The sequence below is a fragment of the Cryptomeria japonica genome, chromosome 1 (assembly GCF_030272615.1).
Source record: "Cryptomeria japonica chromosome 1, Sugi_1.0, whole genome shotgun sequence".
Classification (NCBI taxonomy): Eukaryota; Viridiplantae; Streptophyta; class Pinopsida; order Cupressales; family Cupressaceae; genus Cryptomeria; species Cryptomeria japonica.
In genome coordinates, this window is record NC_081405.1 from 421,060,681 (window position 1) to 421,085,756 (window position 25,076).

General features: G+C 36.6%; 1 protein-coding gene across 1 annotated transcript; it reads right to left on the reverse strand.

Annotated features, from left to right (window-relative positions):
* Positions 1–6,682: 6,682 nt before the first annotated feature.
* LOC131857602 (uncharacterized) lies at positions 6,683–7,249 on the reverse strand. The gene has a single exon (XM_059210291.1). The coding sequence runs from the start codon at positions 7,247–7,249 to the stop codon at positions 6,683–6,685; it is 567 nt and encodes a 188-aa protein (XP_059066274.1).
* Between the last annotated feature and the right edge of the window lie 17,827 nt (positions 7,250–25,076).

Consider the following 25,076-nt stretch of genomic DNA (forward strand, 5'->3'; position numbering starts at 1 on the left):
AAGTAATGATTTGCAGGATGTTGAAGAAGATGCTCCAATGAAGCTTGATCAAGTTCCTAAATCTACGGAAACAGAAAAGAAAAATGAAATGAGCAAATCAATCTCTAATGAAGAGGATTCAAATGCAGAAGATTCAAATGCAGAGGATTCAAATACAGAAACAAGAATTCCTCAGTATACTCCTTCAAGGATTATTACAAAAAGACATCCTCAAAATTAGGTTATTGGTAACATGGATGCAAGGATTTTAACCAGAAGAAGAGCAAAAACTACTGAACAAGCTCAAATAGCTGAGCACTATTGTTTGGTAACTGATTTGAACCTAAAAATGTTTCTGATGCTTTATCCGATCAATGCTGGTTAAATGCTATGAAAGATGAAATTAATCAAATAGAAAAGAATCAAACATGGGTGTTAGTGCCTAGGCCAGATGATAAAAATGTGATAGGAGGCAAATGGGTGTTTAGAAATAAGCTTGATGAATCTAGACAGGTTGTTAGAAATAAAGCACGTTTTGTTTGTAAGGGTTATGCACAGCAGGAAGGGATAGACTTTGGTGAAACATTTGCACCTATAGCTAGCTTAGAATCAATCAGAATATTTCTTGCATACTCTTGCTATAAAAATTTTTAAGTTTACCAAATGGATGTCAAAACTGCTTTTCTCAATGGCTATCTTGATGAAGAAGTTTATATGGAACAACCAGAAGGTTTTGAATCTACAGATAAACCTGATTGTGTGTACAAATTAAAAAAGGCACTCTATGGCCTCAAACAAGCTCCAAGAGCTTGGTACTCCAAATTGGATGCTCATCTTATAGGAAATGAATTTACTAAAGGAGGAGTGGACAGCAATTTGTATGTTAAGGTCGTAGGTAATGACATTCTAGTTGTTGAAGTATATGTGGATGACATTATTTTTGGCTGCAATAATGATTCCTTGTCTAAAAAGTTTTCTAAAATCATGGAATCTGAATTTGAAATGTCCATGTTGGGTGAATTAACCTTCTTCCTTGGTCTTCAAGTAATGCAGCTTAAACAAGGCATTTTTCTGTCACAAACTAAATATGCCAAAGAAATGCTTAAGAAGTTTAACATGACAGACTGCAAACCAGTTAGCACTCCAATGGAAACTGGTTGTAAATTATCTAAGTCTGATGACTCACCTGAGGTAAATCAATCAGAGTATAGATCAATGATAGGTAGTTTGTTATATTTGACTGCATCTAGACCAGATTTGATGTTTGCAGTATGTTTGGTTTCACGTTTTCAATCTGCACCAAAACAATCTCATTTGAATGTTGTGAAACGAATTTTCAAGTATATTCAGGGTACTTTAGACTATGGTTTATGGTATCCTCGAAATAATGATTTCACTCTTGTTGGTTTCACTGATTCTGATTGGGCTGGCTGTATAGATGATCATAAGAGCATCATTGGTGCTGCCTTCTTTCTAGGTGACTGTCTTGTTGCTTGGCACAGCAAAAAGCAAGACTATGTTACTTTTTCCACTGCAACCTGTTTCAATTTTTTGTGACAATACAAGTGCTATTAGTCTTTCCAAAAATCCTGTTATGCATTCTCGCACTAAACATGTTGCTATCAAATTACATTTTCTGCAAGAACAAGTGTTGGCTAATGAGTTTCGGCTTTTGTATGTGCCTTCTCAGGCACAAGTGGCTGATATTTTTACCAAAGCTTTATCCAAAGAAACATTTGAAAGGCTTCAGGAAAGGTTGGGAGTTCTCTCTCAATCTGGTATTCTCACTTCATGCACAAATTGAGGGGGAGCTTTGCTCCTCTAGTAGCCATCTGCTGCTTTGCCCTTTGTCCTTGAGACAAAAAGGGGGAGAAACAAACATCATTGATAGTTATATTTGGATTTCTTTATACATGATACACAATGATATTTATGGTATAGTGAGTATGCTGGTTATGAGATTCAGGTCAATGATGAAATGTTTTTTTTGCCATCAAGGACAAAGGGGGAGTTTGTTGACTCTTGATTGCCCTTGACGACAAAAAAAAAAGGGTGACATCTTGAAAGGCATGTTGATAAACCATTGGCATATTTTTATTAATAATGCTATCATGCCTCATCTGCATATTGTTCAGTGAAATTTATGATGTGTAAAACCACGTAATGACTTGGCATCAACTTACCTGGCATTCTTGCATGAGACTCTATTGTGGACTTCAAATGTTTTGAAATCCTATTTTATATTTTGGTTTCTTAAGTGGTAAAAGAAAAAGAATAAACAACAGTGTTTTATTTTGTTGCACAAACCCTAGAAGGTGCCGCCATGGATAATTTGAAGGCTTTAATTTCTATTTTAGATTTTTACAAAGCAGTAAAAAAGTTGCAAAATGTTTTTCTCTTTTGTAAAAAGAGATGAGCAGGAATAAAGAGTTTGATGGTTCTTTTTTTACGGTCATGTAACTATTTTTTAAAGATAACAAAAGTTTTACAAGGGTTTTATATGCTATAAACAAGAGATTCGTTGTTCATACGGATTTCAATTTTCTAGAGCAGATTTATAACTATTTTTAAATGTTATACAAAAATCATGTTTACATTTAGAAACCCTAACTAATATAGTTACCTTATTTTGGAAGGTATATTTGGAAGGTTGTTTTTCGAACAGTTTTGATTTTAAAAAAAATAGTTCATTTCAGTTTTGGAACTGATTCTACATCTTTGGGCATTTATACATATCATGGTCGTGACATTTTGGAAAAGTGTGTGAGTGTGAAAAAAAAAAGGCAGGGAAAACTGTGCGTTACTTGCTGTGATCAGTGAAAAAGATTGAAAGGGTTTTTCATTGCATATTGTGAAAACTCTGTTTTCAGAAGTTCAGTGTGAATTTGATTTTGGAAATCAAGGGCAGAAAGGATTATTGTATTTCATACAAATAACAGAGTATACAGAGTATGTGATTTCTTTGCACTTTATAGCAGTATATTTGTAAAAGGAAATTATTTCAGTTGTACTCTTATAATCTCAAAGTTGCACAAGTATATTTCTGCAATTATGATGTGGTTGTTGCTCCTTAAAGACAATGTACAAAGTTGGTTCTCATTGTTATAATAAAAAGGATCTTTACGAGTGGTTTTTCTACCCCAAGAGGGTTTTCCACTCATGAAATATTTGTGTCATGTGTCAAAAGTTTTCCATTAGTTTCATGCTCTGATATGTTGGATTATTTCATTTGTTTTGCATAGTGCTAATTCATACAATTGTTGTTTTATATCTGCAAGTTCCATGTTACTGTGTCATTTATAAAATTAAATGTCATTTACTTCATTTCTGAAATTTCAACTTCTCTTTCAAAACTTCTTGTATGAGTTAAGTTCTTAGACTCTAATTCACCCCCCCCCCCCCTCTCTTAGAGTCAATTCACTTCCAACACCCTCAAGATGTCACTTCTCTCTCGGAGGTCTCTCTCTATTGATGCCCTAGTCTCAAAAATGTGCACACCCATAAGAAGGTTTCTATGACTCAAGACAGAGGGGGCAATAAAATAAACGGTGGCACAAGGGTAAATGTTGGCATTGCCCCCTTACAAATTTGTAGACAAATATCTATATAGGTATATTGCAGATAGAGTCCAAGAAGAATTTAGGCATTGGAGAAGAATTTGAAGAGTTGTGAATCGGTTATGTTGGTGATGTTGTAGACAGAGTTCTTAACCACTATTCACGTTGGAAAAATAGTGGAGAATAAATTGGCTATGTATCACCAATCAATTGTAGACAACACTCACTCAGGTGAAAACAAAATGCCAAATGCTTCAAACCTTGAATAAATTGTCGAAAATGTAGAAGCACAAACAAATCCGCAAGCACATGCATGTTGTTTCAATAAAGGCATATCCTCATGCTGCTTAGCTTACCCCATGTCCCCATGTGGCTACTTATAATAATTTTCTGCTTAAATTTAAGCAGCTGGAGTGTTCCCATGTAAAATTCTAATGAAGGGAAAAGGATAAATTCGAATCTTTCCCTATTTTAGTGGAGGAACAACTTCTTAAAAATTGAAAATAAGCTTTGAAAAAACTGGGGGGCTAGAAATAAGCAGTGGCTGCTTATTGAAAAAAAAGACACATGGCTTCACCATATTTTTTTGCTCTCCTATTTACTTGCCTAAAATTTTGCTTATGAATTTTATTTGTAAAAAATATTACCAATAATTTCATTTACAAAATGATTTAAGAAGATTGCATAAAAATAAGTAGCCATTTAACTATCCATGGGGCCACCTGCTCCACAAATTGTCCCATGGAAAGTAAAATGGCTGCTTATTTTTATGCAATCCTCTCAAATAATTTTTGTAACTGAAAATATTAGTAATATTCTTGCAAATAAAATTTGTAAGCAAAATTGTAGGCAAATAAAAAGGAGAGAAAAAAATATGGTAAAGACACATGTTAGTTTTTTCAATAAGCAGTCGTTGCTTATTTCTAGCCTCCCCTTTTTTTTCAAAGCTTATTTTCAATTTTTAAGCAGCTATTGCTCCACAAAAATAGGGGAAGATTCCAATTTATCCTTGTTAATTAAAATTTTACATGGGAACACTTTGGTTGCTTAAATTTAAGCAAAAAATCTTCATAAGCAATCGCATGCGGACATTAAAATTTTACATGGGAACACTTTGGTTGCTTAAATTTAAGCAGAAAATCTTCATAAGTAGTCGCATGGGGACATGGGGTAAGAATGCTAGTGCCAATTGGATTCTTGTTAATGCAAAAATTAAGACAAGTACTACATTTCTATTGTGGCCATCGTCAATTTTTCTTTCTCATTCATCGATGATTTTTTTTGTTTTTATTTTTAAATTAAACCCTAGGAAAATGTCAATAGTCAATCAGAAATTACCAAAAATAATTAAAAAAATCATTTTAAAAATCTTTTCAATAAAACATTAACATCCTACCATAGTCCAATTTGCCAATGAACAAATTAATTGTTGTTGATGGTGAAAACATTAGTTTCCTACCTTATATAAGGCAAGAACTAAAAATGTTTAATGTAGTTATTAAATAGATCATATATTGTACACATAAAAAAATGTATTATTTTTTTTTTAAAGGATAAGTGCTATCTATTAATGGGGATAGCGCCCTATATTAAACTTTATGAATTTTTACATAGGTAAGCTTGTAATGAGCCAACAACCTATTCTTTCATGCATAATTGTTGCCCAATAAAACAAAAAGGGACAACCAATAGCATACCAAAAACCGACAGACGCAACCACATTCCTAGGACCAATCTAATTTTTCCATGTGCTTATATCAGCCTATAGATTGTAGCAGTCCATTCCCCAATATTCACAACCTTATTGGTTTTGTTTTCAGAGAGCCAACCAAGGTCATTCGCCATCATTCTTCAAAATGGTTTGAAATTGTCGTTGATAACAGCCACACGATAGACCTCCCAAGCTTTAGTCATGAAGTTCTCTCGCTTGTTCCTCAGCTCCAAAGCATCATTTTGCTCTTCATCTTTCGAATCAAACACCGCAACATCAGATAAGATGCATGCCAGGTTGAAGTCAGGCCCCAGGATGCTAGCCCACTCCTCTTCCATTTTTAAAACCGCACTCCCAATAGCATCTGCATCGCACTCACGGACAAACCCAGGTATTTTTGTGATGACAACTTCCTTTGATGGTAGCACATCTATAGAAAGTCCGAGCACCGTTTCGTATATGTAGCCGTCGCACCAGTGCCTACCCGGACTCCAAACCGCGTTGCTCAAAGCCACTATGGCATTAATTCTCTCGGCCTCTACATTGAAGAGTCTGTCGCACTGGTCTTCTAGTGACTCCTCACGGCATAAACAATTGAGTCCAAACCGGTGAACCATGTCGTCAACACACCTAGAACAAAAAGCACTCCACCTTCCTTTTGGCTTCCTTATGGTGTCTGTAGTAAATAACACAATGGCTTTGATACCATTTAATATTGTGAGTCATCTTGCATCTAGTAGCTTCGAAACCAATCAATCCTTATCTCTTCGCATCACTCAATACCAATTTTGCAGGGATTCATTATCAAGATACACAGATGCTCGAAATCCTTTCAGACCGTCATCGGTGTACAGTTTGATTGGAAATGTTTTAGGGCAGCGTTCTTTTCACATGGAAAATGCCAGCAAACAAGAGTGCCACCTACCCCAAATCCAATCATGACGTGCCCTCGCCTATCCAATACCTTCATGAGCATTGTCCTTTATGTCCATCGCTAAGATCTATGTGAGTTCTGAGCTTGCATTCTTCGTATTAACAGTGATGTCCTCCTTGTCAACGCATACCCCGAGATTTGCAAGGTAGTCTGCAACTTTATTACCTTCTCGGTAGGTATGTGAGATTTCATATGTACCGATTCCTTGCAAGAGTGATTGGATTCTAGGAAGCCATTTGACTAGTTTCCAATTTTGAAATTTGTCATTTATAATCCCGTTCATCACGATTAAGGAATCCCCCTCGATCTGGACATTTGACAGTCGGTTACGAGCGCATAGAGTTAGTCCCATTTCCAAAGAATGAATTTCAGAATCATTATTGGTGGTTTTTCTAATATGGCCATAAGTGTCGCAAATGATATTGCCAGCATCATCTCGAATGACCGAGCCAATCCCAGCGGCCCTGGGGTTACCCTTGCAAGCCCCATCAAAGTTTAATTTTACCCACCCTTTGGGGGGTCTCTTCCAATGAATGCTTTCCTGTCAACAGCCTTTTTAGCTTGGTTTATATCAATTCTCTTGAACTCCCACTTCTTTTCCATCTCTTTATCCCAATCCGTTAACTTGACGTATCTAGCTGATAGTGATTTTCCATTGACGACTTCTTCAATTGCGATTTTAATACCTTCCCTGACAGCTTCCAGTGATCTTTCCACTTCCTTGAATATTCTTTTGTTCCTTTCCTTCCATATGTGCCATGCGATCATTGCTAGCCTAATTATCCATAACGTGCTCCATTTCGATGATTTTGAAGAAGGCCAAGCAATCAAGAAATCTTTCAAAGTTTCATTCTTTGCTAAGCTCAAACCGACCATATCCAAATACCAATTCCAGCAGGCTTCTGAGAATGGGCATTTGTAGAGGAGATGATTTGATGTTTCTTCTTCAGACTTACAAAGGAAACACCAATTTGGTCCTTGAATTCCAATGACTTTAAGTCTATCCCCCATTAGTATCTTTTCATGAAGCACAATCCATAGGAAAGCCCTGGCCTTTGGCAACACCATTTTATTCCAACACAACTTACCAGGCCAGTCTGGGTTGATAACTCTCCTCCTTTGCACTTCATACCCCAATTTGGCACTGTATTCACCCGTTTTAGCAACGCGCTAGAATATAGAATCGTCATCCTCATTTACTAATACAACCCTGGTGGCAAGTATTTCCTTAAGTTTTTTGCAATGTTTTGAATTTCCAATCATTATGTCCTTCCAAACCCTCTTTGCTTGGCCACCCAATGATTCGAAGTAGTTATTTACATGCTCCCCAAATGTGGTTTCCATGAAGTTAACCCAATTCTGATCTTCAAACATGTCTGCGAGTGGAGGCTCCCCTTCCCATGAGTCCTGCCAAAATTTTGCTTTGCACTCATTTCCAATTTTCCAGGACACATGATTTGTGATAATGTGTCGACTATTCCATAATAAATTCCATGTAGCGGATCCTTTGCCCATGTTGGCAATTGTGATAATTCTTTTCGGGTCGTGTGAATCAAGATATTTCATTTGGAAAATCCGGCACCATAGCTTATTTGGACACTTATACATTTTCCATGTTAGTTTCTCCCCAAGTGCCATGTTTTGTGTACCCATTTTCCTCAGACCTGTACCACCATCCTCTTTTAACAAGCAAATTGTGTCCCAGTTAATGAGGGGAATCTTTTTTTGTTCTTTTGCACCATCCCATAAATTTTTTTCAATTAACTATCCAATTTTTTGCCCACCGCACTTGGCATTTCAAAACACTACATACTGTAAATTGGGACTGCGGATAGCACAACCTTAATCATTGTTAAGTGTCCTGTCTGTGACAACCGCCTGTTCTTCCAGAGGTCTGATTTTGCCTTGCATGAGTTTATGAAATCATCCCAAATCTAGTTCTGCCTAATTCCCAAGTTGATTCTTACACCAAGGTATTTGAAGGGAAGATTCCCAACACCATAGTCGAGCATGTTTGCAATTTGCCTTTGTGTTGATTTACTGGTGTTGAAGAAGAAAATATGCGTTTTTCCTAAATTCATCTCCTGACTAGACATGATTGTGTATTCCTCTAACACTTCATTAATTCTCCTGGCCTCATTTACTGTGGCCTCCCCAAATAAGACAATATCGTCTGCAAATTGATAGTGTGTGATAGGTTCTAATTGTTGATGAATCTAAATACCTTTCCATAACCCATCTGCCTATTTCTTTTTTATTAATCTTCCTAGTACCTCTGCCCTTAGAATAAAAAGTGATGGAGAAAAAGGGTCCCCCTACCGGAGTCTGTTTGTGGCATGGAAGAAGTCCACTACTAATCCATTGACCAGTAGTGAGAGGCTAACTATGGAGATACAAAATTCTATGCGGTCTATCCAATCTTTAGGGAAACCAAATTTTTCCAGAACATGGATTAGGAATTTCCACACAACTTTGTCGTATGCTTTTGCAACATCTAGTTTGATTACCATTCTCCTATGTTTTTCCTTATGAATGGTGTGCAATACCTCGGAGACAAGAATAATGTTGTCTGCAATTTCCTAACCAGGAGTGAACCCATTTTGATGCTCAGATATGAGTTTTGGGAGAATGATCTTCACCGTCTCAGCCATAGCTTTGGATATGATTTTATAAATGTTGTTGCAAAGAGATATGGGCATGTAATCTTGGACTGATTCACAATTTTTATTTTTTGGAATTAGAGCGATAAGAGTATGATTCATTTCTTTAACAAACTTACCTTTCTTCCTGAATTCTTCAACTACCTTCCAGATATCATTCCCCATGAAGTCCCAGCAATTTTGGTAGAATTCAGCAGTAATTTCATCTGGGCCAGGAGCTTTGTGTGGATGCAATGTGAAGGTGGCCTTTTTAACTTCCTCCAAGGAATATGAAGCATTTAACATTTCCATATCAGTCGTAGAAACCAAGTTATCAAATAAACTAGTTAGGTTAGGATCCACTGAGTTTGTCACCGAGCTACCAAGGAGCCCCTTAAAGTAGTCTATCACCGCCAGTTCAATGTCTGCTTGAGTGCTAACAGGGTCACCATTGGTGTTGTTAATTGTTGTGATCTTATTGTTAATCCTCCTCGCTTTGTATGCAGCATGAAAATTTTTTGTGTTGTTGTCACCTTTAGCAATCCAAAGCTCTCTTGATTTATCTCGCCAGTAAACTTCTTCCTTTTTTAATATTTCTGCATGTTGTTCTTTAAGGATTTTCTCTAGTAAATATGTTTCATTGTTCATTCCATTCAGCATGACACAATTAGTTATGGCTTCTAATTCATCTTCAATTCTGATTTTTTCTAGCAAAAAATGTTCTTGAAGGTGTATTTATTCCAATGCTTGATCTTCTGTTTCAGAAGTTGTATTCTTTATTAAAGTTGTAACTTGGGGATCCATAACGCTTGTTGTCTTCGAGCCACCATTTTCTTACCAAATTTTTAAACTCTAGGTCCCTCCACCACATACTCTGACATTTGAAATAGTTCTTGTTCTTTGGGGCTTCTTGGTTTATTGATAGAGTGATAGGTAAATGGTCAGATCCTGCTTGAGGGATGATGAAAGTTTCAAGGGATAGGCAGTTGCTTATCCACCATTCACCAACAAAGAAACGATCCAACATTTTTGAAATTTTTGAAAAATTTAATCTTCTATTGTCCAAGTGTATTTTCCATTTTTGGGGATGAAGTCAACAACTCCACATTCTGTGATGAAAATCTTAAAGTCCTCCATTACTTTGGTATTCTTTCGGAGTCCACCATCTTTGTCATCAATATCCAAAATGGCATTAAAATCTCCAACCAATATTACTTTTTTGGAGTCCAACGAATTCAATTGGTGAGTTATCTCCATCCAAATTCTCAGTTTGTCCTTCGTCTTAATTGGCCCATACTCATTGTGAGTAAAATGTGTCGTCATGACTCTCTATCACTTGTCTGTTATGATATATATGTATGTGTTGTATTATTGTTTTGTGGTTATAGGTACCAGACATCCACTCCACCTGGCTTCACAGGTCTAAGCGTGTCTTTACCCTAATGGCTTATGTGGTCTCGAGATGACATGAGTTCCCTACACATACTCTAGGTCTATGTTGTTCAATTTGAGTCACCAGCGTCTTGGCGTAATTCGCCATGTCAGTTAGTGAGTTGTGGCTTTGTGAGTATGCTAGTTATTGTTGATTTATTTAATTAATTGCTGTGTGATTTTATATGGTTCTTGATTGATTAATTTAATGTTTGGTTTAATATAGTTTTATTTGAGTATTTAATTATGTGTGATTTAATGTTCTTTTATTTATTATTGAGTTATTGGTATTTTTATTATTTGGAATTTATTATTTATATACTTATTTATTTATCATTCATTTGGAATTTATTGTTTAAATAGTTATTTGTTTATTTATTGTTTATTTTATATTTATTATTATTTATTAATGTTTTGAGCTTTAATATTGAATAATATTTTAGTAAGGATATTTAATTATTTTATAGCCTTGGGTTATTTATTAATTACCCATTTGGTTTATTTTATTTATTTATTTTCCCATTTGGTTTATTTTATTATAGCATATAATTTGATTATTTATATAGCTTTCTTAATAATAATTTGGGGTGTATAAAATACTTTAGCTTATAAAAATAATATGCCCCCACTCATATAATTATAATATGTTTATATTTCTTTCTACCTACCTTTTAATCCCATTGGTGGAATTCGAATGGGAAATAATATTTTAAACTATGTTGGGTAGGTCAAATATATTCCAAAATGGAATATTTTGATTGGTCAAGAATGTGGCTAGGGTTTTTTGGTTTTCGCGGCTTTTAATTTTTCAAGTCTTTGACTGTTCACGGGTTGCTCTTTTTGGCCTTCTTTGTAAAAATTTGGTTTTGGCATTTTCGATTTACGGATTTTGTTGTTGGAGCTTGTTGGAGTGTGTGGGCTCTTCTTCAACTTCCTTCCATCACACAGGGTGTAGGTTGGATCCTCTTTTTCCTTTGTTTTTTCTTGGTTTTATGGGTTTCATGGTTGTATGCTTCATATCTGCAATTGTTTGGGAAGCCCGGGGAATGAAATCTATTCCCATTTCATATTGTTTTATATAGTTTATGGGATAAAATGTATTTGTATTACATGTATTTTTGTTGCAATTAATATATTTATTTGTGCATATATTGAGTTGCTAGCTGTATGCATTTTTAGTTGCCTGTAGAATGTTATTCATGACAATGGTCTCATCTCTGTACATTTATTGTTTGAGGCTGAATAGCTATTGTTATTTTATTCATACCATTGGAATCATGTTGGGATAAACTATTTTGGGTGTTTGTATTCATAGTTTTGTTGCAAAGAGATTCATTTCTTGTGAAATCTCACTCTTCACTTAGCCCTTTTTCATTTTGTTTGTTCCTGAGTGTTGTTAGGACCGGGAAACCCTGGCAATACCTATTTTGTGCATTTCCTTCAAGTGTTGAATTTATTTTCTAAGCTGTAAAGTCTTTTGTGTCGCAACCTGTATTTTATGTTTGCATTGCATTTGTTGTTCTTATGCACAGGTCTGCAACTTTCTATTGAATGTATCTCAAAAAATTTCAACTAGGTTTGCACAAAATTTATCGAGTGTTTTCACCTTGTAGTATTCTAAATTTTGTGTAAAAATCGTGAAATTTGTGATTTGAGTTTTTAATTTATTACTAAAACACGACAACTGTGTTTTTAGAGTTTTCCAGTATTTCTACTTATTTTGATTTGTTTCTCTCAGTCATTTTATGTAGCAGAGGCTAGGTTATGATTTTTTTTTTGTGTTTCAGATTTGCTTATGTTCAATTTTATGGTTTTGTGATGTTTTATGAGCTCATGATCTTCATATTTTAGTGCTATTGGGTTCCTCTCATGTAGAGATGTCACGAGAGAAGGTTGCATCTGGTTGTTGTTGATACTAGCAAGTGTATGGCCTTGCTGTGATTTGCATTATGTCTTTTTAACAGCTTATTATGGCCTTGTTGATTGGCCCTTATTTTATGATTTCTTGCCAAGAGGTCCCCTTTCTTATTATCCTTATTGTTGTAGTCTTGTTCCATGCTTCTTTCTCATGTACATGTTCATGTGGAATGTTTGGGCTGCATGATATGAATCTCTTTTCAATTTGCATACTTTCTTTTAGGACCTCTTGGGCATATTACCTTTGTATGGGTCCATGATAGGGGAAGTGGGCTTCCTTGTGATGACTAGGGTCACGAGAGATAGACACTCATGAGGTTCCTTGTAAGGATGCATGAAGTCTAGACCGTCAGGGCACAAGGGGGTTTTCATTGCATTGTAAAACAAGTGATAACCTAAAATGAATATGGGATGGGTAGTTAGAAAACTAATAAGATAATAATTTTATTTAGCCTCATGGACTAGTCCTAGGGAGGATGTTTTAGGATAGGCATGAGAAGGTCGTGAAGATGGTAAGCTAATCTCCCTTAGTCTCTCATAGGTTGAGATGGCTCGACATGTCCATCAAGCTAGTGCCTTGTTGTTATGTTTGGAGGATGGCATGTGATGACACTTCACTTCTACATGTGTTCCCTTGATAATTTATGATTATGCTTTATTGGATGCATTTATGCCTTATTGATTTTAATGCCTCTAGGAGTTTATTCTTGTTGTTTTGTGTTGGTTCTTGCATGCGAGTCCTTGTGTGAGTGGTCTCTTTGGCTATAGGTGATAGCTTAGGTTTAGAGTTTGTGTTGGGGCCTTGTATCATCTCCTAGCACGGGGGGTGGTTTCTTTGGTTCCACATGGTCGGGTGGTTGGTTTTTTTAGCCATTGGGATGTTCTCTTGGTTTCTTCATGTGTGGATGTGGATTATTCTTCATGATGATTATGGATGTACCTTGTAGTAGATATATGTAATGAATATGATGGAGTACATGTAATGTAATATTCTTGTACGTAGTAGTTGGAAATTAATATTATACCATAAATTATAATAAGACATTAGAGATGTAATTGTAATATTGTAAGGATGTGATCTTATGTACCTTGAAATAGAAATGGAGTTGCATTATGGTTTAATTACATTATTTTATGGAATGTTTAGGATGTATAGTAGAATGTAAAGGAAAATATTATAATTCTAGCATTATGTATTGGGGTTAATGTCAAATGAAATGATCACGTTAGGAAAGTGGATGCATGTGTAGTCTGAGTAATTGATAAAATGGATAATTAACCTTAAGGAAATGATCTATCCCATAGTAGATGATGTGGAATGAGACTTTGACTCTATTAAGAGAATAATCATGGATGTGTCTTATTGCATCATGTAGTTGGTTTAGAAAAGGAAACTTTTTCTATTGGATTTGTGGATTTTCTTTTCGTGCTATGTGTAAGCTATTATGTAATGAAGGAATTATAAATGTGAATGGATATTGTTGCTAATAGGTAAATCATGATAGAGGAGACATATATGTTCTTGTGAGAATATGGAATGTAAAATAAAATTGGGATTAAAAAGGTATTGAGGCTTTAGAATGAAGTTAATAGGAAATGGTTCTTTTGCATAGTAATGGAATGTATAATAAATGACTTGTGTATGATGTATGCCATGTACTTATATTGAAAGTAAAAGATTCATATTGTTAAATGTTTGTAAGTTAAAAAAAAAAAGAACTCTATGATTGAAGGTTAGTATGATGTTGTGCTTGCCCATGTTTAAGTAAACAAATAAGGGAATTAGTTTATCATGTTGGTTAAAGAAAGAATTACAGTTCATACATTATGAGTAGATAATCATTATAGATGGAATGGGATCATGTTAGTATTAGATGTGATTGAAGTATTTTTAGATAGATTAGTAAAGATGGATTATACCCTTGCATTAGGATTGCATTATCATGGAAAAGGATAGAGAGCATGTAGATAGGGAATGATGGGTTAAAACACATTTGGTTTTGGTGCATAAAATGAATGTAGGATTAAGGGGTTGTCTTGCATTTTTAAAAGAAGAAATGTAATATGCTAGTAGAATGATAGAACGTTATGCATATCATGATGGATAGATAATCTCATAGGTTGTATATCTCATTATTTGGAAATTAAATATGATGCATTCATTCAAGATGGAATATGTTTATCATGTGTGTAGGATGACATTATGGTAGTTAACTAAGTAATGACATTGAAGTACCCTAGGGAAAAATTAATGATGTTATGTTATTTCTACTTGCGTTAATTAATGAAATATGTAATGATGTATATTCATAATGGGTAAATGGTTAATGAATGTAGTTAGATGGAGATGTTATATTCTACATTAATTGTTATTAGCTATTAAATAAATATTTTTTATATCCATTAGCATGTTAGATGTTTAGTTTCTCTAGGGTATTTTGGCAAGCATTACAGCTATTGTCTTTATTTTTATATGAGGTTTATTTTCATACTGTTGATAGGGTTTTAAGTTATTGTTAACATACATTGTCCCTTACTTGGTCATTTCAATGCTAAAGTATTGTTTAAGTTCTCTATATGTCATTTAATGGTCTACCCAGTTTGTTGTAGTTGTAAGTGTCATTTAATCTTCTAACTGCAACATTGTAAGTGTCATTTAATGTTATAATTTAAGTTTTTTAAATGTCCTTTAAGTGTTGTAAGAGTTATTTAAGTGTTGCAGATGTCATTTAATGTTGTATGTGTTGTTCTATAGCTAAATGCTTGTAGATGACAAATAGATCTTGAAATAGATCCCAACCTATAAAAAAAGAAACTACAAGGTTGTCTACATATAAAAGAGAATTTCATTTCACCCTTGAAGATGTAGACCCAAATATTATTACGAGCACTTCAACATCTAATGTTGTAGTAGACGAGGTTTTTGCACCTCCAATTAGAAGATGAGAAATCAGACATGAGAGGGGATCTTCATGATTTAGAAGAGTGATATGTCAACAAGAGCGGCAATAAAAAAAATTGAAAGATCTCATCAATCACAATCACCAATTGGTTAGGTGGGATTACATCCACCTCTAAGAATGGTCCACCAACCATTTTATCTGAAGAGGAAGAGGCACTTATTGTAGAATGGTGCAAAGAGATGGCCACAGTTGAATATGGCCTTGAAATAGTTAATCTGAAGGTAGAAGTATCCCAAATATGCAAACTAGACCCAACCCTTTCAAGGATGGGATACCTGGGAAGTCATGGTGGATTGGATTTAAAAGGAGACATCATGAAATCACCCTATGCATAGTTAAAGGCTTTGAAAAAAACAAGATATAGAACTTAATGCATTTTGTTGTTTCTACATTTTAAATCCATATTATCCTTCACCGTATATGGAATTGTGATGACACTGGAATCCAAGCTAGTGAAAATGGTGCAAAGAAGGTGCTCGCTAGAAGAGGAAGTAAGAGTGTGTCAATCTTAATTCCCAAAGTTGAGAATGGATAACCATTCTTTGTTGTGTTAATTTCGTTGAGAAAAGCATACCAATTTTTTACTTGTTCAAAGGTAAGAATGAGAAAAGAATACCAGGGTTTTACTTGTTCAAAGGTAAGAAGTATCTTAAAAACTATATCTAACGATGAGAACTAGGTGCTTGCATGATCGTCCAACCACATGCTTGGATGAAAAAAGACTTGTTCATTAATTGATTGCACCATTGCGCTCACTCAACTCCAAGAGGGGTCTCACCCACTAACAAACTCCTACTATTTTTTTATAAGGTTTTTCAAGGCACCCATAACCTTATTAATGGGTTTTACAAGGCTCCCACAACTAGAATAAGGGTTTTCCTAGGCTCCCATAATCTGTAACAGAAGCTCTTGGCCACAAAAGACCACACAGCTAATACCTAACCAAAAACAAACAATGCCCAGACTATGCCCTTGAAAACTGCTAGCAACCAACCAGTCCCAGAAAGAAACTAAAAACATAGTGTTTTTCCAGTATCCCTCAACCTTGAAAATGGGTTTTACAAGGCTCCCACAACCTTCTAAGGCCTAGAAAACAATAGTATTACCTGTATGCACAATCTAGCCATGAGGGTTTTTACAAGCTCCCACAACCAACAAACCATTTTGGGACACAGTGAAAAAATTGTGAACCCAGAACCATCTGTGAAGACCACCATGAGGGTTGAGACCATCTCCCTCAACCAATAGCGTAGCGTCCTAAAATTGCGACACTTGCAATTTCGACTGCATTTGGGTCTTCACGATGGCGATGCAACACGGAACCTGAATGGAGACCCCGAAACTTGTTCATGACATCAAAAACTGCATTTTTCCAGCACCCTGGCCTGATCCTCCTTGCACCCTGCTGTCTCGGGAGGTGGGACCAGAGTGCCCAGTGCCCTGGTCCTTCAGGACTAGGGCACCTAGCGCCCTGGTCCCCCAGGACCATGGTGCCTAGCGCCCTGGTCCCTGGCCCTATTTTTGGGCCCGGTCTCTTATGGGGCTTCGGGTCTTTATGTTTGCAAATTGGAAAATAACATTTCCTGGTCGGCCTAAGGTCAGAAAAATCAGTCTTTTAACCCTAATTGACAAGTATATAAACTACATTTCCTTTCCCATTTTGGTAAGAGGGAAAAAGGCGGAAACGATATTCAAACATTCAAGCATTCAAGCATTCAAGCATTCAAGCATTCAAGCATTCCTTCAAGCAATTGATCATTCTAAGTCTCCATTCAAGGCTAAGTGTTGCATTCAAGACAAGGATTCAACCATTGAAGAGGAGATCACATATTACAACATACAATATACAACATACAACAACATCTATACCTTCGCATATAAGGATACAAACATCCTTACAACAAGGTATTAGTACTTGTTTTACATTACATTTACAACATTTCTCATTTCTTGGTTAATTCCAAAAACTGGGGTTTGACCTAAAGGCAAACCCCTCATCCCTAACCCCCCAATCGTCCTCTCTTTTCTGTGTGTAGGTTGCAGGTACGTGGCTGTAATTGAAGATCTGGAATCCTTGTGCAGAGACGAACAGATCCACCTTCGTTTCGCGGATTTTTCGGAGGACCGTGTGCACGCCGGGCGCCATCATCCTGTCAACTTTCGCTCAAATTTGCAGAACAGCACTGTCTCAACATTTTACTGCTAATTCCACGTCCGTAGCTTCATATCATATTCCTATCTCTGTTTATAAGTGAATCTTTCCTACTTTGCATGCATCCCTAGTTCAATCATTCTTTCCACATTTCTTTACAAAAGAGGGTATCCTTGATGTCTTAACCCTTGAAACTCATATAGAATCCAATCTTACATTGCATGGGATTGGATCTTGTGGGTTTCAACCCCTCTTTTGAATGTAAAGTCTCTCCTAAGTGAAAACCATCAACCCTAGTGACTCTCCCTTCTCTCTCCTTGGAGTTGGGGAGGGGAGAACGACTAGGGTTCGATTTTTCCGCTTTACATTTTGGTGAACCCGACGTGAACATCCTCATTCTGATTATTCATGGTTAGATCTGAAAATTTTGCTTTCCTAATTATATTTCCATGTTTGATCTTTTGCAAATTTTAGAGGTTGATTGCATAAAAAACCCTAAAATTTTCTTTTTAGTAATTAAACTTGTGAAATGTTTAATTGTTAATGCTTGTTTCAGATCTACCCTTCTATTGCAAATTGTCAATTCATATTTGTGCTTTAATTCTGAAAATTAAGTGGTTAAATGTCAAAACCCTAATTTTTAAAACCTTCTTGATTCAACCTTTGACTGATAATTTCACTAATCAAAACACCTCCAAATCGGCTATAATTTTGGATTCCGCAATAAAATCACAATATCTTTCATCCCTGAAAATTTGGAAAAAAGTTGCGAGGACTGTGTGCACCCCGAGCGCCATTGTCCCCGACATTTTTTTTGAAATTTCGGGAGCTAGATCTTTCTGTATTTTTCTGCTAAAATCCAGAATTTTGGCTGATTTTATCAATTCTAACACTTTCAAAATTAAAGTCAAAGTTGGTCTAGCGATTGCTTGGATTAAGGCTTCTAATCATTCAAAAATTGTTGAAATTGAAATCTGTGTTAAAATTGTGTTTCTTACAGTCCTAAATCTGAAAAGTGTGTTAGCATTCATCCAAAATTTCAGTGTTTTATTCAAATTTTTGCAGTTTGTGACTTTTGAAATTAAGTGTTTAATTGCAACAACCTTGATTTCCACTTTCAAATTCGAATTTTGCATGAAATCGAGTCAACTTTTAAATTTCAAAACCTGCATTGCTTTCAGTATTCCCTCTAAATTCATAAAATTCAAAATTTCAGTTTCCCCGTCTTTTTCAAAATTCAAATTTTACATTTTTCAACAATCTTGGTAGGGTTCAATTTTGAGATTGCAACTTTAATTTGACCTATCTACAGATCGTAAAATCACTCAATTTTTTCAGATTGGCTTTAAAATCATCATAACTTTCATCCCTGAAAATCTCGAAAAAAGTTGCGAGGACCGTGTGCACTCCGAGCACCACGGTCCCAGACATTTTTTCCGAAATTTCGGGAGATTGTCCTGATTGCATTTTACAGCTTAAATCTAGGAGATTGGCTGATTTTATTGAAATTTGCTACCTCTAAAATTCAAAATCTTCTCTCTCTCTTTAGTGCATGAGTTTTACAACAATAAGTCCTACTTACACTATTCCCGTTAGACGAAGCCTTAGAATTAAGTCTTTCCAAGGTGTAATTACCGAGGAGATGGAACCTAATTTGAATGGCCTTTTTAACGAGGACATGGGTAATTCCTCTAATCCTCTTAATGATGAAGAAGCTCTCCATGAGGTTTCTGTAGACCAACTTTCAAAATTGGATAACCAATTTGATGATTTTCGACAATGGACGTCTCAAGAATACCCTGATAGTCAAGCTCTTTCATTAATTGAGGGTCTGAAACGTATGGTTCAAAGTGATAAGAATGGAATTGATATTTTGCATGGTATTGCACACATTGTGGATTTGAATGTGATGCCTATGAAGAGTTGTGCCGAAACCTTAGGTTATACACAACCTCCTACTCAAGTCAATCATTCTATTCCTTTGACAACTCCTATTGCTAGTATACCTACTTTTACATCAAACATAATGACTACTTCAACACAAGACATTCCCCCTATGATCACCAGTCATGGGGGCAATCCTTCTTCTTCAATTAACCCTCTTCCTTCATTCAATCTGACTTCTTCATTCATTCCTTCAATAAGTATTCCTATTATATCACCACAAATGAACATGACGCAAGGGGGCAATTCGTTTAATCATTCCATTCCTCCTTGTAGTGTTCCTCCTGTCCAATCATCTCCTATGACTAACTATCATAGTGTTCCACCACCTTACTCTCTACCTTCTTTCAATAACATAACACCTCCATCACAATCTAACACGTCTAATATGAACTCTTCCATTAACAATCTTGCACAAACTGTCTCTTCCTTATAGCAACAAATTGCCTCTATGAATCAATCTAAGTTTAGTGTGCCCACATTTGATGTTGCGAGCCCACTTTCTCTTGACATTGTCCGAGCTATTCCCCCTAAACATGTTGAAATTCTGCATTTGGAGCTTTATAATGGTAAGGGTGATCCTCTAACACATGTTAAGACATTTCAAACAATATGTACCGATTTTGCTTATGACCAAAGGTTGCTTGCAAAACTGTTTACTAGAACATTAAGAGACAAAGCCCTACAATGGTATTGCTCATTGCCTTCCTATTCTATTTCTTCTTTCGAACAACTTGCAAATGCTTTCATTCAACAATTTCAAAACAATATAAGTCCTAAAGTTACTTTGATTGATTTAATGCATTGTAAACAAGGTGTTAAAGAAAAAGTGACTGATTTCATTGGTAGATATAAGCATTTGTATGCTCAAATTTCTTTTCTAGTGCCTGACAATGATATTCAAAGAATCTTTATTTCTAATTTACAAAAAGATATTAGAGAAAAACTCCTGTTTTCTGAGTTTACTTCTTTCCAACAGTTGTGCGCAACTCTTCACAATTATCAACTGACTGTGAGTCAAATGGAACAAGCAAATCCTATGGCTCCAAGTGATAAGGGTGATAGTAGTCAACAACCATTTGGGAAGTTTAAACCGAACAGAGAGTCAATTAAATTCAATGAACACATCATCAACAACAATGTGAATGTAGCATCAGGTGTGCCTCCTATTTCTAAGTTTTTCAGGAAAGAAAGAAAGTTTACTCCTTTGAATGAATCATTGCATAGTATTATGAATAAGTTATTGGAACAAAATGTGCTTACTCTTCCTCCTATAAGGCAAATAGATCCTGCAAAGATTAATTCACCCTATTTTGATAACAAATCTTTTTGTCAATTTCATCGTCATCCTGGGCATGATACTGAAAAATGTTTTGCTTTAAAGGGTAAAATTCAAGATTTGATTGATAATAATACTATCTCTATTTCTGGTGTGAATGATAAAGGCAACACATTTGTAGCTCCTCCTAACCAAAATCTTCAGATTTTTACTGATCCATTGCCTTCTCATACCTCTAATGCGATTGATACTACTGATTCCTCTGTTTCACCTGATGATCTTATGTCTATGACTCCGAATGTGATTAACTTTGTAGAGCAGTAGAAAATCCCTAAAGAGCCTTCCATCACCTTTGATTCCAGTGAAACTATCAGGGCACCTGATGGTCCTTTATATATAGTTGCAAAAATCAAAAATACACCTTGCCGTGGAGTGCTTATTGATCCTTCTTGCATGGTTAATGTCATTACTGAAGAATTTCTTTTTACTTTGCAATTGAATCAAGTAATCTATGATGAAACAAATGTGGTTGTGAAACTATTTGATGCATTTTCTTCTCCTGCAATTGGTTCTATTACATTACCTATTGAGGTTCATAACAAATCCCTTGATGTGGACTTTGCTATTATTCCATCATCCGAACAATTTCGTGTGAAGCTAGGCTATCCTTGGCTATCTTCCATGAAAGCTATTGCTTCTCCTATTCACAAGTGCTTGAAATTTCCCCATAATGGTGAAGTTGTTACTATCAATCATAGTCTCTTTAAACCAGCTGAAAGAACTTCTAGTGTTCCTATTGATTACTTTTGGCCTAAACAATTTCAATCCCTTCCACCGCGAAGTGATCATCTTTTCAAATCTTATCAAAAGTGGAAAAAAGATATGATCCTTTCTCTAAGTGAACCTGGAACACCCAAACTTGACATTCCTATCATTCTTGAGAAGGAAGTTCTTCCTTTGAAAGATAAAACCAATGTCTTTCCTCAAGAAGATTCCCAACCCATCCCTATGGATGTAACTATGCCTATATCTAATAAACTTCCTAAAAGTAGACCTATACCTCCTCGTCATGATGGACTTGGTCTCCTTCCTAAACCAAATATTCCTCCCTTATATGGAGCAGTTCCTCCTCCTTCCTCTTATGGAGAGAAGAGACCTTCCTCTTCTCCTATTGTTCAACCTAAGAGACCTCAACCTAAACACCCAAGTGATAAGGATGAGAACATTCCTCCTCCTCCTCAATCTTCTCAACTTCCTACTAAGACTAGACGAAATCATTCTGCACGTGAACGCCGACGAAAGCGTCATCTTAGAGCTCAGGTAGCTGCTTCTCAAACTTTGCAATCCCCAAAAACACCTTCAGCTAGTATTATTCCATTTTCTCCTCAGCCGACGATTGAGCCAAAATCTCCTAAACATAAAATGCATGATGGTCTTGATCCTGTGCGAGTTAAAGATCCTATTTTTATAAATCTTGATGATGATATAGATGAAAATGTTATTCATGATGAAAATGTTACTCCTGTTCATTCTGATAGTGAATATGAATATGTTGATGTTAATAACCATTTATCTAACGCATTTTCTAAAGCACTTATCCTAGCTCCTAGACAAGAACACCGCGGCTTGGGATATGAACATAGCCCTTGTTTGGATCTTGTGATAGCTCCATCTGCTATGTTGGATGTTCCTCCTCTAGCATGTTTCCTACCTTCCCGAAATATTGATCAGCAAGATCGGGGGGTAGATGACGTGCTAGACTAGTTTCATTAGCATAGCAGATTCTCCCCTCCTTTATTTCGTTACTTCTTCTATGTGTTATTCTCATTCTTCTATTTGTTGTCCTTGGTGTTGTCTACTTGAGGACGATGCAAAACATTGAGATCTCTTTTGGTCTCTCTCATGTTGACTCAAAAGGCACATGTGTTCCCTTCTTCTAGGTGACCTTCCTTGATTGGGGAATGAAGAACAATTATGCATACACACATATGATATACATGAATTATCATACAGCATACTGACCCCAAGGAAAGCGAAGTCACCTTGTGCTTTGTGTTTTGTGTCTATTATCCTTGGGCTTATCTCACACTTGGGGGCTGAATCCTTGTGATAACATGCTCCTTTCCCTTCTCATTCTTATATGTATCACTACCTTAAAGCAATCACCCCCGGTGAGGCGTGTGCGATCGCTTTAACATAGGGGGGCATACATCCTGTTCATATCTTTTCAAGATACTTGAAAATTTCTTGACAAATTTAGCTTTGCCTTGAAATTTTTTGATATCTTTCTTGCATGACTCATAGTGAGGGAACCTTACTACTGAGAGTCATGGTTCTCCCTCGTGATCTTCCCTTTTACTTTGTCAATCGAAGTCGTAAGATCCTTATTCCACTGGGGGCTTGGTGTATCTTGCCTCCTTGACGTGGTGAAAGTTTTTCAATGTTGTTTCCTTGTACTTTATCGGAAGTATGAGTGTACGCTTATACTCCCGCTAAAGTGGGGGCTAAATGTAGCGTCCTAAAATTGTGACACTTGCAATTTCGACTGCATTTGGGTCTTCACGATGGCGATGCAACACGGAACCTGAATGGAGACCCCGAAACTTGTTCATGACATCAAAAACTGCATTTTTCTAGCACCCTGGCCTGATCCTCCTTGCACCCTACTGTCTCGGGAGGTGGGACCAGAGCGCCCAGCACCCTGGTCCTTTAGGACTAGGGCGCCCAACGCCCTGGTCCCCCAGGACCATGGCGCCCAGCGCCCTGGTCCCTGGCCCTATTTTTGGGCCCGGTCTCTTATGGGGCTTCGGGTCTTTATGTTTGCAAATTGGAAAATAACATTTCCTGGTCGGCCTAAGGTCGGAAAAATCAGTCTTTTAACCCTAATTGACAAGTATATAAACTAAATTTCCTCTCCCATTTTGGTAAGAGGGAAAAAGGCGGAAATGATATTCAAACATTCAAGCATTCAAGCATTCAAGCATTCAAGCATTCAAGCATTCAAGCATTCAAGCATTCCTTCAAGCAATTGATCATTCTAAGTCTCCATTCAGGGCTAAGTGTTGCATTCAAGACAAGGATTCAACCATTGAAGAGGAGATCACATATTACAACATACAATATACAACATACAACAACATCTATACCTTCGCATATAAGGATACAAACATCCTTACAACAAGATATTAGTACTTGTTTTACATTACATTTACAGCATTTCTCATTTCTTGGTTAATTCCAAAAATTGGGGTTTGACCTAAAGGCAAACCCCTCATCCCTAACCCCCCAATCGTCCTCTCTTTTCTGTGTGTAGGTTGCAGGTACGCAGCTGTAATTGAAGATCTGGAATCCTTGTGCAGAGACGAACAGATCCACCTTCGTTTCGCGGATTTTTCGGAGGACCGTGTGCATGCTGGGCGCCATCATCCCATCAACTTTCGCTCAAATTTGTAGAACAGCACCGTCTCGACATTTTACTGCTAATTCCAGGTCCGCAGCTTCATATCATATTCCTATCTCTATTTATAAGTGAATCTTTCCTACTTTGCATGAATCCCTAGTTCAATCATTCTTTCCACATTTCTTTACAAAAGAGGGTATCCTTGATGTCTTAACCCTTGAAACTCATATAGAATCCAATCTTGCATTGCGTGGGATTGGATCTTGTGGGTTTCAACACCTCTTTTGAATGTAAAGTCTCTCCTAAGTGAAAACCATCAACCCTAGTGACTCTCCCTTCTCTCTCCTTGGAGTTTGGGAGGGGAGAACCACTAGGGTTTGATTTTTTCGCTTTACAAGTAGCACGAACAACAACAACCAATATGCTCCTCCACACCTACTCTCCACCTCAATAGGAGAAAGGGCCACCTCAACAGGACAAGAAAGAACATAGTTTGACATGAAAGTGGGTTTTACAAGGCTCCCACAACTTGTTGAAGTCTAGAAAATAATATCTTGTCCTGAAAGAACAATCTGGCCAAGAGGGTTTTTGCAGGCTCCCACAACCAGCAAACTAGTCTACGAAACAGGAGAAAATTTGTAAACCCAAAACCATCTGCGAAGAAAACCATGATGGCTTTGACCGGCTCCCTCAACCAGCAACACGAACAACAACAACCGAGAAACTCTCCCATGCCTACTCTCCACCTCAATATGAGAAAGGGCCACCTCAATAGAACAAGAGAGTAGCTCGACTGCCCAAATAGCTCAAACACAACCCAAAACCCATGTCGCCACTCCACCTCCATAGGAGAGAAAAACACCTCATACATAGATCCATGAGAACTGATAGGAAGAGCATAAAAAAACCTCACCAAGGAATAAACCAAGAAAGAATAGAGGGTCCACACAGAAAAGTCAATGAACAAAAGTAGTAGGCCATCCAAAACAACCAAGCCACCCAAAAGAGTGGAAGCCCACAAAATTTATGCAAGGCAAAACCCATAGCAAACCAACCACAGAAACAAAAAACCCCAACCCCAAAAGACTAGGGCTTCCATCTCCAAGGTTATAGAGAAAATAGCTCACTCCCAAAGCCAAGAGCACCCACCACAACCACCACACCTTCCTA

Bases quoted from the DNA above. Each gene is read 5' to 3' on its own strand.
- LOC131857602 (XM_059210291.1), bottom strand. From the start codon at position 7,249: ATGGTGTTGCCAAAGGCCAGGGCTTTCCTATGGATTGTGCTTCATGAA.